We start from the raw sequence: 20,380 nt of genomic DNA, 5'->3' as shown, positions 1-20,380 counted from the left end.
CATTTGGTACAATGTCCTTCTTGTTGAAGACTACTTCAGCTTCAATCGCAACAATACATGAGCACACAATAGATTTAAACTTAATGTGAACCACTCCAATCTTGATTGTAGAAAATATGACTTCAGTAACAGAGTTGTTGATGCCTGGAATGCACTACCTGACTCTGTGGTCTCTTCCCAAAATCCCCAAAGCTTTAACCAAAGACTATCTACTGTTGACCTCACCCCATTCCTAAGAGGTCTGTAAGGGGCGTGCATAAGAGCACCAGCGTGCCTACCGTTCCTGTCCTAATGTTCCCTTTGGTTGTATCCAATTCGTATGGTTATTTCATGCTTATACTTATATATACTGTTGTGTTTCAAAAATAAATAAATAAATAAAAATAAATTTGCATTCACATTCTGCCTAACTGTTCTGGCATAATCCAAGCCAAGAAGACAGAAGTTATGGTTTACAAATCACAAGCACGGACTCTAACCAGAAGCAAATCACTATTTGACTTAGCATGTTCAATAACTCAGTTATTGAAATCCACAGCTCATTTCTCTGGAATGAAAAATTTCCTTCCTCTTCCATCCACTTTTCTCCTTTCTAACCTTCGATCCATGGTTGAGATCAGATTAACACAGCTAATTTTCAGTAAACTGATCGCTATGGAATTAAGCTGCTTTGCCTGGATTGTAATGTTCAGAGATTATTTATTTTTATTTATTTTATTTATTTTATTTTGTTATAACAATATACACAAGCATCACACAAAAAGATTATACAATATGTAAACATATATATGATGAGAAACAAGGAAGTATAAGCAAATATATATATATATGTGTGTGTGTGTGTGTGTGTGTGTGTGTAGGTCTTTGGTTATTCGGGTTTTCTCCTGCGTAAAATTGGAAGTGTCTTGGCGACGTTTTGACGAAATCCCATTCGTCATCATCAGGCTAGGTGCTTACAGCTTCCTATTGCTAGGAGAAATGTATGATTGCTGCTGTTTCTTCCTTTTAACTGCTAGTGGGGGTTTGAACTGATTGGTTGGGAGCTTGGCTGTGTTCTGATTGGGTGGAGGTGTGTTCTGATTGGGTGGGAGTTTGGCTGTGCTCTAATTGGATGGTGGGGTTGGCTGTGCTCTGCAGCGATCATACAATTGCTCCCAGAAGCACGAAGCTGAAGCCTGAAGATGACGAATGAGAGTTCGTCAAACGCCGCCAAGACACTTCCAATTTTATGCGGAGAAAACCCGAATAACCAAGACCTACATATATATATATATATATATATATATATATATATATATATATATATATATATATATATATATATATATATATATATATATATATATTTATATATATATATATATTTATATATATATATATATATATATATATATATATATATATATATATATATATATATATATATATATATATATGTGTGTGTGTAGGTCTTTGGTTATTCGGGTTTTCTCCTGCGTAAAATTGGAAGTGTCTTGGCGACGTTTTGACGAAATCCCATTCGTCATCATCAGGCTAGGTGCTTACAGCTTCCTATTGCTAGGAGAAATGTATGATTGCTGCTGTTTCTTCCTTTTAACTGCTAGTGGGGGTTTGAACTGATTGGTTGGGAGCTTGGCTGTGTTCTGATTGGGTGGAGGTGTGTTCTGATTGGGTGGGAGTTTGGCTGTGCTCTAATTGGATGGTGGGGTTGGCTGTGCTCTGCAGCGATCATACAATTGCTCCCAGAAGCACGAAGCTGAAGCCTGAAGATGACGAATGAGAGTTCGTCGAAACGTCGCCAAGACACTTCCAATTTTATGCGGGAGAAAACCCGAATAACCAAAGACCTACATATATATATACACATATATATACATATATATACATATATATACATATATATACATATATATATATATATATATATATATATATATATATATATATATATATATATATATATATATATATATATATATATATATATATATATATATATATATATATATATATATATATATATATATATATTTATATATATATATATATGTATGTATGTATGTGTAGGTCTTTGGTTATTCGGGTTTTCTCCTGCGTAAAATTGGAAGTGTCTTGGCGTCGTTTTGACGAAATCCCATTCGTCATCATCAGGCTAGGTGCTTACAGCTTCCTATTGCTAGGAGAAATGTATGATTGCTGCTGTTTCTTCCTTTTAACTGCTAGTGGGGTTTGAACTGATTGGTTGGGAGCTTGGCTGTGCTCTGCAGCGATCATACAATTGCTCCCAGAAGCACGAAGCTGAAGCCTGAAGATGACGAATGAGAGTTCGTCAAACGTCGCCAAGACACTTCCAATTTTACGCGGAGAAAACCCGAATAACCAAAGATCTACATACAAACACCGCGAAAACCCCAGAAAACACACACACACACACACACACACACACACACACACACACACACACACACACACACACATATATATATATATATATATATATATATATATATATATATATATATATATATATATATAGGGAAAGAAACAATAGGACAGGAACGGTAGGCACATTTGTGCTCTTATGCACGCCCCTTAAATTATTGCAAGGCTTTGTGGGCTCATTCATACTGGGCTTACCTGGCTAAGATTAAGAGGCTGCTGCTGCTGGAAGTGTGGTCCAGGCCGCTGCTGCCTGTAGGCGATGGCTCCAGATGAGCTCCCTGAAGAATGACCACTGGTGGAGGTCACAATGCTAGAGGACTTTGACTTACAGGAAGATGAGTGGTGACTGGTAGTGACTACAGGGGGGGAAAAAGATAAGATTTATTATTGCATTCAGGTCGATAAACTTCAGCAGCTTTCAGACTTAAAACTGAATGAATGCAAAAGCTCCTTCTTGGTCAAGTTACATCTTGCTTTATTCATATTTAATCCATGAAGAGTGAGTAGTCTGTGGAGAATGTACAACCCTGCTTTTACAAAGCTACATGCGTTCTGAAGAGCCTCAGGGATGAGTCAAAACTGGCTAATTGTGTGTTTTCTTGGATGTGGCAGAAGGACAAAATGCATCCTTGAATGCATATTAAGTGCACTGAGGATTTTCTGTTTTGTGCCTTTGAGTCAGTGTGGAGGGAGGGAGGGATGGGGGGGGGGACAGAGAGAAAAGAGAGAGGGAGACTGGCCCAATATCATTCAGTTGGTTTTGTGCCTAGGATGGATAAAGAAATCATGGTCTCCACTTTCTAGTCTCATGCCTATGACTGCCTCATTACACCAGACTGGCTCTCCTTTATTTATCTTAATTTAATTAAAATTGTATTTTATAAAAATAGTTTTTGTTCTGGCCTCTCCCGAATCTGTATCCTGGTCTACCCTATTTGGAGAAATGCAATATTCAGCATGTTCTTCTGACATCAAGCGCAGGGGTGAAATGCTCCTGGTTCGGACCGGATCACTTGATCCAGTAGCGATGGAGGTAGGTGGTTTGGAGAACCGGTAGCAAAAATCCCTGCCCCCCCACCCCCACAACTGAGCCATGCGATCATCAGTTTTTTGTTTTTGTTTTTTTACTTTTAAAAGCATTTTTTCCTTTGGCCAAAAAAATGCTTTTAAAAGTAAAAAAAAAAAGCCTCTGATGATTGCGCGGCTCAGCTGGGATCGTTAGAACTCTTTAAAAGCATTTTTTCTACAACCTCTTCGTCCAAAGAGGTTGTAAAAAAAAAAGCTTTTAAAAGGTTCTGGCAATCAGGCAACTCAGCTGGGATCATCAGAACTCTTTAAAAGCTTTTTTTGCCCTCTGGCAATCCCAGCTGAGTTGCCTGATCATCACAGGCTTTTAAAAACATGTTTTGTACAACCTCTTCAGCCAAAGAGGTTGTAGAAAAAATGCTTTTAAAAGTTAAAAAAAAAAGTTGGCCACCCAGTCACATTACCACCACCATCCCCCACCAAGCCACGCCCACAGAATCGGTAGTAACAAATTTTACATTTCACCCCTGATCAAGTGTGGTCCTTAGCTTGGAAAAAAAGAGCAAGGTGTCATCATCACTTCTGCTAAATTTCAAGGAAGTGGTTTTTCCCTCCAAAACTGTTTGCATCTGGAGGTCTTCCACATTGGCTTTGTAAAAACATCTCTTTCTCTCTCTCTCTTTCTCTCTCTCTCCCTCCTTCCCTCTCCTTTCTGGAGGCTACTCTTCACAATTAGTAGGCTAGTCATGGTTGAGCAGAGCGTAAAACTAGGGAATCCTAAATATCAGTGAGGTGGGAGACATGTGGGCTATACATGTATATCATGACTCATGTTCCCACTGGAATTATTTATCCCCAAAGGCTGACAATACATCACCAGAGATGGCCAAATCATATAGAGCAGGGGTCTCCAACCTTGACAACTTTAAGACTTGTGGACTTCAACTCCCAGAAATCCTCAGCCAGCTTTGCTGGCTGAGGGATTCTGGGAGCTGAAGTCCACAAGTCTTAATGTTCCCAAGGTTGGAGACCCCTGATATAGAGCATACCCTGCTGACACAAAGGATAGCAAGGAGCTGTTATTTCTGGCTGCATTTTTTTTAAGTTTACTAAAAAACAACAGCCTAAGACAAAAATCGTGGGGAGGTTCTATTAAAGGCAAACCCACCATAGACAGTTTTGGAGAGATTTATCCACCTATTCCCCCATTTCTGCCTCTCTTCTAGTCCTCCCCCATGGTCACAAGAATGGTAACACGGATAGAAGCTTCCCGAAGAAGTTCTGATTTTGCCACCACTCTACGACATCATCTTTCGGCTGGTCACAAGACCGTTATCTCTTTGTTAATTCTCTCTTCCTTCCAAACATGGCACGCTAACCACAACCGCTTTCCAGCTTTAATTTAAGGGTTTTTACTCCTTGAAGATAGGCAGTCAACTTACCTGGTACCATGCTATCACATTCTACTAAGACTTCGCTGGCCTGGGTTTTCAGCGGTGGTACAATGATCGTCCGAGGGTTGCCATTACAGTGTGACTCTGGTGCACCCTTCGTGTCATAATTGTTTCCATTATTGTTTCCTCCACGATGTTGCACTGTATATGGACTGTTGTTGCCAGAGGAATCAGAATACGGGGAATCGTGTACAGTTACACAGCTGATGACATTTTTTCTTTGCTTAGACAGGGGGCTGTCAATAAATAAAAGAAAACCTTAATGTAACACATTTCTATCTGGCAATAAGTAAAAACACAGTCAACTTCTCTTTTTCCCCAGAGTTTTTATTAGTTTATCAAAGTATAAAATACAAAGTGAAAATAATAATTGAAAACTTAGAAAAGAGAGAAGGAAAAGAGATAGAGTGGGAAGGGAGAAAAGAGGAAAAAAAGGTACCGACTTCTGACTCTCTTTAGCACAGTAGAAGATAACAACAACATTACAACCACAACTTTTTGCTTTTACACAACAGCCTATCTACTCCGGCGGAATTTGCAAGCAGGCTAGGCAGGGCTGCTTAGTGGGGAGACTCCAGCCCACTTGGTTTGCTTCAGTGCGGGGTGGGAAAGCCCTCAAAGACTCATTTGAGGCGAGTTTTTCTGCTTTTGAAACATTATATTTAGCAACAACAAAAAAGGAAAACTTTTGTAATATCATTTCTTTTTCCCTCCGTCCCTCTCTCTTTTTCCCTCCCTCTCTTGTCCTCTGTTTCTCTCCCCCCTCCCCCCACGGGGGGAAGGAACCCCTGAAATGGTGCTGGGTGGTGGGAATGATGTCTGAAGGCCAATGAGCCCAGGAGCAGCACACCCACGCTCAGCTGGCTGGCAGGGAGGTGGGGCATCCCAACACAGGCAGCTCTGCAGGAAAAGAAACTGCTTTTTTTTTTTTGCCGAGCCGAGCCAACGCAGGGTCGCATTGTGGCTCCGCATTGTAATAGGCTTCAGGAGGAAGACGGGACTCCATCTCCCCCACGGTGAAGCGCACGAGTGAAAAAGTTCACTCAATCAATTCCATCTTTGCGAGATCTTTTTCTTTTGCAAGAAGTTGGAATTGGTTGAGTGAAACGCGATGGAGAAACACGATTGGAGCTGGGTTGGGGTGACTGCACACGTACTCACAGAAAGGGTTCTGTGGGTACATGTGCCATAGGTTTGCCATCACGGGTAAAGGGTCTCCTGCTTCAGCAGAGATTGGATTAGAAGACTTCCAAGATCCCTTCCAACTCTGCTATTCTGTTATTTCTGTCTCAAGATTCACATTCACTTTCTCTTATAGTCTCTCAAAACTGCCATTTGCTAATAACTTTTGAAGGAGTTCCAAGGGCCACACAAGAGTGCTTGGAGGTCCCAATTTGTACAATCTCTCCTTGATGCCAGGTCTAGCATGAATTCATCATTTACATGAACACTGAGATGCTATTCATGTGGATCTGTTGGTAATTAAATCAAAGGAGTTCAAAATAGTTAATACCAACAAATCTCATGCTATGCTACTAGTCAATTGAATAAAATGCATCAATAGTATGTGGAACGCCCACTGCTTTGCTGTCTGATACCATTCAGACTTTTCCTCATCCTCCTTATTTTGATTTAGTTTTGAGGGTGGTCAGCTGTGCAAAAATTTGTTCAAATGGCTCCACTCCCAAACGGACTCTGGGCTTGACTATGAGCAAAGTTTTCCTGATTGCATTAAGTTGCTATGGCAATAGTAATTTTTATAGAAAGCTGACAATAATTGTGGATAAGGAACTCAGCAATTAAATATGTTGGTGGACACTTTAGTTTTTCTTTTTAAAGCTTTTTCTTAATGTCTTCAGTTACATGTATATGAGTAAACCCGGGGCGGGTTTCAAAACCCATTGCTACCGGTTCACATGTGTGTGACGCTTCTGCGCAGAAGCATCTGGGCAGGTGGGCGGAGCCTTCCCCCGCCGCCGCTAGCAGTTCACCTGGCCCGAGGCAAACCAGTAGCAACCCACCACTGATGTATATGTATATGTAAGTATTTTAAAGGTATTTTAAAGAATGGGGAACTCTTTGCTGAATAGTTTTTATCCCTATTATTTTAAAGTTCAGTTATATACAGCAAACAAATTACTTGTGGTTCAGTCAACAAACAATGTTTTTAAGCCAGAGCTTGACAAAGGGGGCAACCTGGCTTCACACAAGCTAAACCACAAAGAACACTGCAATGGTTGGACTTAAAAATGTGCTACTTCAAAATTTAAAAAGTCAAAGCTAAATAAAATATTTTTTTTAATGAATCATGACAAAAATGCTATTAGTTTAGCAATAATGGCTTCTCCAAAAACTTTCAGGAATTATCTTTTCTGGGAAAGCATGGAACATATCTCTTCTTTATTTTTGTTTAGGTCCTTCATATTTGTTTTCACTGTTCTGCCAGTCTGTATTTTTTCCCCAGTGTCTTCTGACCTACTTGTTTGAATTTTATTTATTAGCTACTCAGAGAAGCCTTCCAGGCTGAGCTACATAATTATATATGACTTTAGGATTTAGAAACAGGTAATGACTGGCACTGAGATAAATATATTCTAATATATTTCTCTAAGGAAACATTAAAATGGAAACTCTCATTTTACACAAATATTTTACTGATTTTTCTGCACCCCCAAAACTTTATTTTTCCCCCTCCTTTTTCTAAAAGATTCATGTCAGCTTCTTCTGCCATTAGCTAATGCAGGGAAGGAATCTTTGAAACAGTACTTTAAAGCAATGTTTTTAAACCTCAGCAACCACAGCCTCACAGCCAGCATGTGACCCTCTGGCCTCCATCTACAGCCTCTGGAGCACAACCATATTGAGCTGGCATAATCTATTTTTCCACTGCTGTTTTGCAGAAGTAGCAATGGATTACTAAACCTCTGAAAAGCAAAAGCATACCAATTTCCATCCTTATAATCTCTTCAACTGCCACCTTTGAAAAATTATAAAACACCATATCATTGCATCACTTAGATCTATGTGGTCCTTGGAAACCAAAATATTTTAAAAATAAAAAAGCCTAAAAAAAAGGGGGGTGGGGGGAGTTGTCTGCCTACCCTTGGTATAACCTTCAAAAGCTCTTCATTTTTATGTACTATTCAGCTGAGACAAAAATGGGGAACTACTAGTATTTCTTGAGACTGATGGATTCACTGGGCAGAGTAGGTTAGGTATATCACAGAAAGAATGTACTGTTTTTCTCCCAGTTTATGTGGACAGTTGGTTATTTTCTTTCTTAAATGTGGAACATTGGAAAATTGATTTTCAGGAATTTTCAAACTGGATTGCTATGGAGGTTTAATTTGGGCAATCTGCAGACCCGGTGGCCTAGAGATGGAGTTCTTGCCTCACAGTCAAGAGGTTGTGAGTTCGATCCTACGTAGAGGCAGATGTAGGATCTCCTGCTTGGGCAGGGGGTTGGACTCGATGACCCGCAAGGTCCCTTCCAACTCTGTTAATCTGTCTTTGAAATAAATAGAGTAGCATAAAGACTAAGATGGTGGTCTGGGACCCATGAGGTTCGCAACTCCTCTTGATCATAGTAATCTCTGGAGTGTGTGCCAATCACTACCGTTTAGTTCAATTAATTTTGTAAGTTGTTTTGGAGAAGCTAAATGAAGGGGAAATCCAGGATTCATGTCACCTTATGCTCCCAGAGGAAAAGCATAGATATTGTTTGAGATGATGATAATATTATTAATGGGTATTGTTTTTACAGTTTCAAATATCTCTCTCTCTCTCTCTCTCTCTCTCTCTCTATATATATATATATATATATATATATATATATATATATATATATATATATATATATATTCATTCATTCATTCATTCATTCATTCATTCATTCATTCAATTTATATGGCTACCCATCACAAATGCATGACTTTTTTGGCTAATGATTACAAACAAGCTAAAAAGCATTCTAACAAACCAATAAATAACATTCGACAGCAGTTGAAATAAAAGATCAGCCAAGACAACAATGAACACAATCATGATAGGAGCTCAGCCACACATCCAGAGTTCCAACTCAGTAATAACCAGGTCTTCAAGGCCTTACAAAAGGGAGAATGAACTTCCAAATATTGAGTTTATTGCTACAGCCTATATGAAACTCCATTTCCAGAGAACCTTACAGTATAAATCGAATAAGAATAAAAACCAAAATCAATTAATATAATTATATTCACTGATTCTGACACACCCAGCATTTTGAGGTAGCATGGTCTCATTCGTTCTTAAAGACCTTTCTGAACAGTCATGTTTTCACACTATGATGCTACTAAGGAGAAACTATAATAATTTATGAAGCAAATGATGGCATAATTATATCATCAATACACAATGTCCCACTTTATGTCCCTGTATCAGACATTGGAACGATGGCCTTTGTATTATAACATATCATACATATCAGCATTTTGATATTGTTATGATTTGCTCTGAATGCCTCTGGACACAGTCCCAGTAACCTAATCTTGATAAAGAATTTGTATTCATAAAACACATACCTAGAATTTGATCACTAATTTATTGATCAACAAGTGAACTCTGAATTATACCCATTTAAAATAAAAGTATTCTTCAGTTGTACAATACACTCAATACTTTTCTCCATTAGATGGCACACTTTTACTATGTTAGACTAGAACATAAAGTTGTCTTTATTACATGAAGACTTCTTTTTCCTTACTGTTTTTCAAATCATGTGAATTGGTTATCTATAAAATGTTTATTGATTAAAATGTATAGGTAAAATGATGGATTAAAGCACGGTTAATTTGTTCCTACTTATTCAGAAGCAAATTCTCAGCTCCATCAACTTACTTTAGCTAGGTATGCATTGATTCTTTTGTACATTTTATCTCCATTAGACATAAATAACATGAATCAGATAGCACTGTTAATGAAGAAAAAGTGACTTTTCTAATATTTCTAAGATGTCACCTGTACTCATATTATGATTGGCAGTTTCTTCTAGAGTTTTATTCTGACCTGTTTTCTATGAATGTAGGAGCTACTAAATTTAGTGGGATTTATTTCCTAAGAAATGTTGAATTAGGAATGCTGCCATAAATAATGGATACATTTTATATAAGAATGCTTATTGCTACAGTTCTATTTTTAATATACTGATTATTTTAATATATAGATGGATTGCCCTATATTGAAGTCAAAAGTTTATTGTAATATTTTACTTCTATTTTTCTATTGCATATTATTTTCTGCCTTGGGTGCTTGCATTCCAGAAAGATTTAATAGCTTGAAGGTATTAAAAATAACTACAAATGTATATGTCTATATTTTATATCGATTATAAAAGATTTTTTTGCATGTTACCTGATGATTATTTAAACCTTAGTTTTGAACTTGTCTGGGCTTAGAAAAATTAAACAGCATTAAGGACAAGAGTTGGTAATACTGCGTAGTTTTTCTAAGAGTTCTATGGGAAATCTTAGGGTTTTAGGCTAGTTTGGGAAGTTGCAAAAAAAATAATAATAATCCTGAAAAAACTGCAGGGTTATATCCATGTAATTACCAGAAACCAAGTATGACTTCAGGACATTTCTTCCTGTTTTTAATTAAAAGTGTTAATCCGGCATAATTGTGGCAATATCCAAATAATCATTATTATGAAATCTGAAATTTTAACTTTTAAATTTAAAAATCATATTTTTCTTAACTTTGGCATGCTTGACTTTCTTTATCACAAATCAGATTAAGGACCTGGTTTAGATTTTAAAAAGATCTGGGTGAATTTCCCAAAAGTTCAGAAAATTTAACAATACCGAATTACCGCCTACAAAGCGGAATCTGTATACCCAATCTCTAATAATCAGGGAATAGTTTTCCAATGTCATATATTCTACTGGGCTGCCTCTCTGCATGAAATACAATCACTTATCTAGCACGCGTAGACTGGGTTGATCAATCTAGGAGAAACAAGATTGTATATAGTTCCCAAATCTCTTTTTTTATAGTCCAGAAATCATTTCATTTTTGTTTTATTATACGGTTTACATCTTTTAAAAACTGTGCCCCAAAGTGAATAGATAATGGAAAATATGTATATTGAGGGGAAAAGCCCTTGCTAAAAGTGTGAAATCCATGCAAAATGCAAAGACATTTTAAGTCACATTCCTAACAAACTGAGGACCCAGATTGTTGGGGGCAATATGCTGATTCTGTAGCAATAGACTCAGACTTATATACTGCTTTATAGTGTTTTACGGCCCTCTCTAAGTGGTTTACAGAGTCAGCATATTTCCCCCCAACAATCTGGGTCCTCATTTTACTCACCTCTTAAGGATGGAAGGCTGAGTCAACCTTGAGCCTGGTGCGACTTGAACTGCCGAACTGCAGACAGCTGGCAGTCAGCAGAAGTAGCCTGCAGTACTGCACTCTACCTACTGCGCCAAAGAGTGACTCATCATGTAAACTGCTTAGAGAGGGCTGTAAAGCACTGGGAAGCGATATATAAGTCTAAATGCTATTGCTAACTAGAAGAGAAGCTGTGCTAACTAAAATCAATGGATTGGCTCAACTGCATGACAAAGATTAGCTGGCGGTTCAGTGATAAATAACTCAAAAATGGCGCGTGCCTACATATTTCCGCTGACCAACATATATGAGGTCAGTTTACCTTGTAGGTGCATGCTTCTGTTCCTCTTCCTCATCGGTGTCACTGCTGATTGTGATAACACTGACTGTGGGGCTGGGGGTGTCAGGGATGACTATTGTTTGTCTCTGTCGTTCCCTTGTTGTACTAGAAGGTCCATCTCCCCACCCACATGTAACAGAGGTGCTGCAGGCTGGGCTATTGTGCACCACCGCACAACGAGGAGGGGTGTTCTCCTTTACTCGCTTAGACCGCTGTGGAGAGCTGATCGTTTGAGAAGAAGATACCTCAAAGTTGGACATATTCCTGAAAATAGTGACAGGAAGGGGGGGAAAAAAAGAAATATTAAATGCACGCAAAAAAACAAGAGGAACACTTTTTTTTTTCAAGATAACCACTTGTGCATCTCAATTCACTTCATAGAAAAATATTACACACATGTTGCTGCTGTGGAGAATGGGGAAAGAAAGGAAGGATTAGAATACAAGTCCTCAATTTACAACCATAATTAAGCCCATCACTTATGTTGCTAAGTGAAACATTTGTTAAGTGACTTTTGCCCCAATTTATGACTTTTCTTGCCACAGTTGTTAAGTGAATCATTGCAGTTGTTGTTAGTAACATTGTTGTTAAGTGAATCTGGCTTCCCAGTTGACTTTTGCTTGTCAGGTCGCAAAAGGGGATCACATGACCCCAGTGCACTGCAACCGTCATAAGTATGAGTCAGTTGCCAAGTGTCTGAATTCTGATCACATGACTATGGGGAGGCTGCAACGGCTACAAGTGTGAAAAACCAGCCGTAAGTCACTTTTTTCAGTGCCGCGGTAACTTTGAATGGACACTAAGTGAACTGTTGTAAGTTGAGGACTACCTGTGAACAGATGGGAGAGACACAGAACGACAAAAATAGTGGCTACTATTTCCCTGTGCTCTACTGGAGCTTCCTTATCTTTCTGATTTTGTTCTTGTGCGTGCAAATTGGTTTTGTGCTGCACAACCCCTGTCCAGCAGGATACATCTACCCTTTTAAATTCAACAATAATACTAAACCACAAAGCCTTTCAATGCAAACCGATTGAGATAGTGAAACCGATGCTTATAGAAAAATAGTACTGTTTGGGCTGAAAGAAAATAGTGCAGTGTGGAAGATAAAAGGACGAATATTTCTGAAATGGTGAGAATGGGCTGTTCGTTTCCTCAATTCTTTACATGTTTGTTTCAATATTGTGCTTTCTTCCAAGTAGCTCAGGCTAACATTTGTATTAAGGTGAATGGTTTTGATTTAGTGTATTGCGGCTTATAAAATACAATTTATGATTTCTTCCAGCGATAGGAAAACGTAGCCAACTGTGACTCACTAAACAAACTATTCCATAAAACATTGTGTGAGGCAGTCACTCAAAGTTACCAAGACTGAGCCCCAGATACCTGCTACTGACAGTTACTAAATACTGACAACTGTGAGATGCCATGAAAGCTCATAATATCCTTGACACTGTCTGGATTTAGACATTCAAATCATGGTTTTACTGACTAAGCCAAAATTGGTTGGATTCATGCAAAGCGCTACATCGAAGCTGGTAGTTTATGATTTAGTAAACCAGGATAATGTCATTCCAGAGCAAAATAGAAAAAAAGTTGCATTATCCCTCTACGGACCCCTTTCAGGAAATTAAAAGGCATCTTCCAAACCCCTGCACCCATCAAAAAAAAATGTTGGCTACAAAAGTTTTTTTTTTTAAAGCACTGATTCCTTAACTGAAACATGTATTTTCCTACCCCAGAAAAAAAAGAGTGTGACTTCATATGGGTCCAGTGAGGGAACTCACATCAAAATCGAAAGCCTTTCCTCTTGCAGATTTGAATCCTACATATTTCTAATTCTTCCATTTATGGCGCTGCTTTGTTTAGGAAGCAGAAGCATTTGGAACACTTAAAATGCAGCTCTACATGGACCGCAAACTTACATTTGAAAGCTGGACAGAATTTGGGAAGGCACTAAATTCCTCTTGGACCTACTACTTACTCTCCAAAAAGCCAGCCTACTTTTACAATCACTTTTTTGTTGTTGTTGTTGATGATGATGATGATGATGTTCCAGTGTGATCTGCTACAATAATCAAAAGCAAGCTAAGTTTTACTTCTGGCAAAAGTATTCTCCAGCCAGCCTTTGTCCGAGTGCTCGGATTGGCGTGAGAGCAAACAAAGAGCAAGCTGGAACGTTATCAAAGAGAGGGGAATTATGGACATATACCCGGCAATGAGTCCTTTGCATAACAAATGGCTGAACAATAGCATTCATGGTGCCTGCTGAATACCAATGACAGACACAGAGCATTCTTTTCTGCAGGAGCAGCGCATCACTCATTTGTATACTGTATTATCATGCGAAGCAGATTTCAAGCTACCGAAATTTCTGCAGGGGCCTCTTCCTATCTCCCACCTCCCCGAGTAAATATCATGTGCATGTGGGTGGGGAAAGTTTAGCAAGCCAGGATGTGCTAGGAGAATCTGTTCCCTGTTTTAATGGTTGGCCAGGCTTTTGCAGTCCCTATCCATCCCTTCACATGGGGAGAGAAGGCTAGAAAGCAGGATTATTTATAAACAGATGGGTTGACAAATTCATTATAGGTTCTCTGGGCCTCAACCAGAGCAAACAAGTAAGGATGCATCCCCATTTTATCAAGTGTGGATCTATTTCAATGTTTTCTCCTATTATTGAGAGGATCGTAGGATTCGTTAAAAGAAATGCTTTGACAGACACATTGATTAGATTCCACTCTCAAGGGGCACAGTCTGCGAATGTTTTGAGTGTTTGCCCTGACAAAGTGCTGCTACACCCAGTTGGAAAGAATGCTATAATATCTACGGAGGGTTTCATATGTGATCCGATACTTTGCTCATAGGCTGATGTCATCTATATTATGGGCCAGAATCTTACTTGTCAAGGAAATCGAGCCAGAAAAACAATTTATGGCCAACTGAATGAAGACCTCTCCTAAAACATCCAGCCTGCAATCAGCAACATCCCTGACCAGAATGATGGTAGATATCACTGATAGGCAAAGCACACATCACCCAGCCTTTGCCTCTGAAGGTTTGCCCACCTCTTGAAAGTCCCCCTTGCTTAGCACCATTTCTCTAGCTAATGTGCAGGTGCACACGGGGAGGCTGTGGAGGCAGGAGCTATCCCCTCTCCCCCTCAAGAACTCCATCCTGGTTGATGGGGAGGTAAATAATGGACCACTGGTATGACTACTCTTAGAAACTTCCTAAAATACATATTGGATACAGGAAGTAACAGGCTTCCAATAGAATACACACCGGAATTGTTTCTTCTAGGAATAACGAAAAGGAAATTTGATAAAAAAAACAACATATATCATTTTACACATGAAAAATGCGGCAAGATTGGCCTTCGCGCAATATTGGAGAAGCTCAAATATACCCTCTGAAGTCTTAAAGAAGTATTGGATTGCGCCAAAATGGACAAATTGACACTTGAATAGAAAGGACTGATGGACTCAGATTTTTACGTAATATGGGAGAAATGGTACAATTGGATCGAAAATAGAAAAAAGGGAAGAAAACAGATAAAATAGAATGGAGATTTAGTAAAAATGTATAGGATATAGGTGAATAATAGTGTGATGATATGTAAATGGTCATAGTCATGCACAAGAGGTGAATAAGAATTGTTTAATTGTGGAAACTCAATAAAACAAATTTAAAAAAAAAAGAAAAAGAAACTTCCTATATTAAAAATGTTTTCCAATTGTCTAGGGTAGGGTGTCAAACTGGCAGCCCGCAGGCCTGATGTGCAGGCCATGCCCATGCCCACCCAGCTCCGCGAATGGGGGAAATGTTGTGAAAGGTCACGCGACGCAGTGAGTTTGACACCCGTGATCTAGGACAAACTCAGATCAGCTAGTGAGTTATTTAATCCTGACTTGTGGACTTGTTTCCTCTATTCACACTTTACAGTGTGTATCTCAAAATGTAGCATGGTAAGATTACCAGATATTGTTACTGCTCAAATTAAGGCTCACCCCGCTGCCAATGCCAATCAAATGCCATTGGGTTCATGGACATTAGATATTCAGTGTGAGTGCCTGCAGGGAAAAAGCCTATACAGTATGCACAGGCAAGCTTTTTCTCTTGTACATTGTCAACTGGCAATGAGGGGAGATAATTGTGAGCATTCGTGTGCTATGCATTCTGAGAATAATGCCTGACCTGAGCAAATTTGAGTTGTGTGTATTTAAAAATGTGCATGCGGGAATTCAACAGTGCCACCTCTATCCTGGCAACATCTCTCATAAAAGGAATGTGTAACATGTCTTGTATTGAACCATTTGAAATTTAAAACTCTCTATTCCAAATACAAAATGGACTGTTCTGAATGTTTGGGAGGTGTTTTCAGCTCAAACAAGAGCATTCCCCACTTAAAACAAGAGTTATTTTGAGTTCAAAACACTTGCCAAGTGTTTGAAACAGCCCATTTCAAAATTAAAACAGCTGCTCCACAGTCAAAACAGGATATTTCAAATTCACTCAAAATTGTTTGCATATTCTGGTTATCTACAGATATATTTTTTTTTCATTTTCCAATATCCTTTGTGTCTGCTCAGTGAGAAGAAAATGAACGAAAGTGACAGGGCTCCATACTGGATCTCTCCTCTCTTTTTAATCAACAGACTATATGAAGAACAGACAAAAGCTTGCTTGTCTGTCTCCCACATGGATCATCCTCCCACCCTCCTACCTTGCTGATGATTGGTGCTGTTTGCTCTTCCTTGAGGAGGTGGTGCTGGTTGGTTGTTGCCTCATGACATGAGCTACGCCCACATTTAAAGGCTGGGCTGTTGGAAGGGTGACATGACTTGTTAAGAGTGCAGGTTGTTGTATGATGGGATTGTAATGGCTACCATGAGCATGTGTATTTCTGCAAGAAGAGAAAGGAAAATTACACATTTCAAAAATAATTCAGAAATGAATGGCAATACCATGTATCTGACAAGCATTTTAGAAATAACTTTCACTTATTTCCATCTTCCCACTCCCATGAACTCCTCCTGCATTTGAAATAATATTTTAGTGCAGCTGCAATAACTTTTCCCAATGTCCCATCCAGACCTTTAAAGGTATTTTCAAGGGAATTCTTAGAGTTCTTTCTTAACATTCTCCCAATACTAGTACAGTAGCAGGATATCCACTATATTGATTTCATCTTTACTGTTGTCTTGTCACCCCTAACATCATTGATCTCTTTCTGCTATCAGGACACTGTTATCAAGATATTCCACCCTGGTGCCTTATCATTTTAGGTAGAGGTAGTTAGCATGCCTAGGCCAAGTTCTATATTGTATTTAACAGCTCTTGTACCTCTAATTTAAATGTCTTTGTAATGGGCTCAACCCATTAAGGCAACTGGTTTTTATTATAAACTATCACAATAATCCATTTCTTGTAAGGCTAAAAAGGTTCATTGCTGCTTACTGGACCATTTGGTATCAGTTGTTTCTGAAAGAATGAAGAATGATATATCTATCTCCAGAAGAAAAAGACTAGTGTGAAACCAATCTTAATTTTAGGTCATTAAACAGAAAGAAACACACACACACACACACACACACACACACACACACACACACACACAATCAAGGATGCGTATATGGTGACAGGTCTGAGGGTAAGAAAAACAAGAGTGACATTTGATAATCTACTACTCATGGAGAAATCTGAACAACATATCCAATAATTACAGGACAAATCATGGACCATGATGATGAGGAGATAACCTTCAACAATGCTTATCTCCTGCAAACATCTCACATCTCACGGAACTAAGTTTATTTTCTGTTTACCTCCAGTCTGCCAGTGGTTGAGTCCCTGCCATGGTCTCTGGAATTACAGTAGCATGCTGGACTGAGGTGTGAGTAGCTACCCCAGTTAATTGCTGCCAAGCTGGAGGAAGCAAGATTTGCTGAGTGCCGCTAGGCCAGGCTTGCTGTGGATCAGAACAGAAAATACTTCTCACTATTATAATCCATTGTGTTCTGTGCTAAGAAATCTTTATTGATGATTATTTTTTAAAGAACCCTTTGCAATACTGAATAAAGAGTTGCCTTGGGGGAGAGATGGGTGACTAAATAAATAAATAAATAAATAAATAGAGGAGGATAATGTAGAAATAAAGTCACATGCATATGTTGACCTATGATAGGAATACTATACCTGGGCTGCCAAAATCAGCTATCCATTAATTGGCAACAATTGGAAAGCTGCCCTCAGCGATCACTGAAAACAACCCATATATAGTATTCCCAATTATTATCCAAAATTCTCCACAATTTTAGATCTCTGCCAAGCATAATGGAGGAAAATGGAGAGAAGATCTTTTTTTTTTCAAAGAGAATATCAGAAAGAAGAGAATAATTAAAAGACAGAAAAAGGATAATGCTACCCATCATGGACAGGGGTCTCCAACCTTGGCAACTTTAAGACTTGTGGACTTCAACTCCCAGAGTTGAAGTCCACAAGTCTTAAAGTTGCCAAGGTTGGAGACCCCTGTTCTATAGAATACTCCCAATGCAATGCATTTTTCAGATGAAAATTGTTATTTCACAACATGGAACAGATTAGCACAAATCAGCCAAAAACATTCTAACAATAACATAGCTAAATTAATAGCAGTAGTCAGGAATAGGGATAAACCATAAAAAGATATCCTTGAGATTAAAATAATCTAACTTTAGATCATTCTTATCTCAAACCAAGCATGAAAGCAACATCACTAGCATTAAGCAATGATCTTAATAACCTCTGTTCAATGGGTCTTATTCTAAAGTAGGTGTGTGTGTGTGTGTGTGTGTGTGTGTGTGTGTGTGTGTGTGTGTGTATAAATATATATAGCGAGAGCACTGAATGGTACACAATGTTTATTTACAAATAAATTCACTGAATTTAGTAGGGCTGCCTCCAAATTAAGTTAGATTAGTTGCTTCCATTCTTCAAAGTACTTTTGTACAAAGTACATTTCTGTAGGTATTCATGCATGTAATATTTATTCAAAGTGAACTCTACTAAGTTCAAGGTTCATTTTGCTCTATAATGGAGTTTAGCTCCAAGCCTACACTGAGATATAATTTCATCCTTACGCCTTCTATCCAAGGAACAAATATACAATCAAATATCACTGGTTTTTTTTTTTAAATGATATATCTTTGTGAAGTAGTATGGTGCCAGGTATTAAGAACTAACATTCTTGGCCAACTAGAAATGTAAAATATTAGACCCCAAGCAAACCAGTGAGAAGGCCCTGAGCTTTCTCCTTTCTTGGTAAATTCTAAATTAACACTTGGCAGCGTTACAGTATTTAAGCCTTCATTCTAAGGGCTGAACAGCTTCACTGCTGTGTAAGCATCGTTCTGTAGATGTTGTCACCTAACAGAGGTGTAAGTACAGATGGCATCATTAAGACAGTTGCAAGTGTCATCTTGCTCAAATGACTCACTGTTGGAAGTAGGCAAGATTTTATACACAGGTCATATTAGGATTTCTCCTACATGCCATGGCAGGGCAATTTAATCTCTTCAGAGTACAGATTGAAAACCTGGACTCAAAAGAAAGTAACTCAAGACCTATATTTTAGATGAACAAAGATAATTGGGAGAATTCAAGTCACAGGATAATAAGCACATAAATGGTGGCCGTTGTGCAAACCAGAACTGTTTCAACAGGAATCCAGGCCATAGGCTAAATTCATGCAACACACTAAGCTAAAACTTGATGGGCTAGTCAGATTTATTAATTAAAGGTCTTTTTTGTAGATTCAATCATATCAGATTCTTGGAAACTGCCTGGATTCCCCTTTAGTTGTCTTTTTAGGTCTTTTCAAAAGTGGTTTGCCATTGCCTCTTTCCTAGGGCGGAGAGAAAGTGACTGGCCTAAGGTCACCCAGAAAGATTTGTGCCTAATGTGGGAGTAGGACTCACAGTCTCTGGGTTTCTAGCCTGATGCCTTAGTTACTACATCAAACTGCTCTCAGTTAAGAGCTTGCTTGCCCAGGCCCTTAATGGCTCAAAGTGCTTCACGGAAATACAAATAAAAGAAAAGTATATTTTAAGACAAATCTCAAAACACTATTCAAACAATAAAATAACATTTTGAAATACAAAATGATGAAAAGCAATTTAAAATAGAAAAAAATTAAAAGATCTGGGTAAACAAGTATGTTTAAAGGTTTCTACTAAACTAACAAGAAAGTTGGACTTGTTACAACTTCAGTAAGCCTATTTGTTCTAGACATTGCCATAGGGAAAGCAGAATTAACAGTCAAAAATCTATCTCCAGCAGAACAATTGAAAAGTGGCCCTCAAGGAAACAAGAGTAAGAGAGAAGGTTAGAAGGGAGAAAGAAGGGAGGTGTGGGGGAAAGGAAGGGGAAGGAGAGAAGGAGAAGGATAGGAGGAAAGAAGAAAGTAGAAGAGTAGATGGAAGAAGAGAGGGAAAGAGAGGAGAGGGAGAGAAGGATTGTTGTAAAACATAGGAGATGAAATGGTAGTGTCAGGGTTCCAGAAAACCCCCTCCTGCAGAAAAGACTCTGAGGCTTCTATTTGGGAGCAACACCAAATATACTTAAATTGTTTAGGATGAAGATTGTATTAGTATGAAAGCTAAAAGAAAATATGTATGTTAGATAAGAAACTGTACAGTTAAAATATGTCTATGAGAAAAAATAAAAAATAAAAAACTTTTTCAAAAAGAAAAGTGCCCCTCTGATGATCTAA

The 20,380-nt window shown here is 38.5% G+C and overlaps 1 protein-coding gene across 1 annotated transcript in view; it reads right to left on the bottom strand.

The window, feature by feature from the left end:
• The window catches only part of HIPK2 (homeodomain interacting protein kinase 2), a 186,420-nt gene that overhangs the window by 14,716 nt on the left and 151,324 nt on the right, over window positions 1-20,380 (bottom strand). The window contains exons 10-14 of the mRNA XM_058189920.1: window positions 17,457-17,599; window positions 16,355-16,534; window positions 11,614-11,895; window positions 4,911-5,158; window positions 2,638-2,798 (exon numbers count right to left, since the gene is read on the bottom strand). Coding sequence (XP_058045903.1) covers window positions 2,638-2,798; window positions 4,911-5,158; window positions 11,614-11,895; window positions 16,355-16,534; window positions 17,457-17,599 — 1,014 coding nt within the window. The remainder of the gene's footprint in view (window positions 1-2,637; window positions 2,799-4,910; window positions 5,159-11,613; window positions 11,896-16,354; window positions 16,535-17,456; window positions 17,600-20,380) is intronic.

Source organism: Ahaetulla prasina, chromosome 7, assembly GCF_028640845.1.
Source record: "Ahaetulla prasina isolate Xishuangbanna chromosome 7, ASM2864084v1, whole genome shotgun sequence".
Taxonomy (NCBI): Eukaryota; Metazoa; Chordata; class Lepidosauria; order Squamata; family Colubridae; genus Ahaetulla; species Ahaetulla prasina.
Note: the sequence above shows the minus strand (reverse complement) of the source record. Positions and strands in the feature narration are given on the sequence as shown.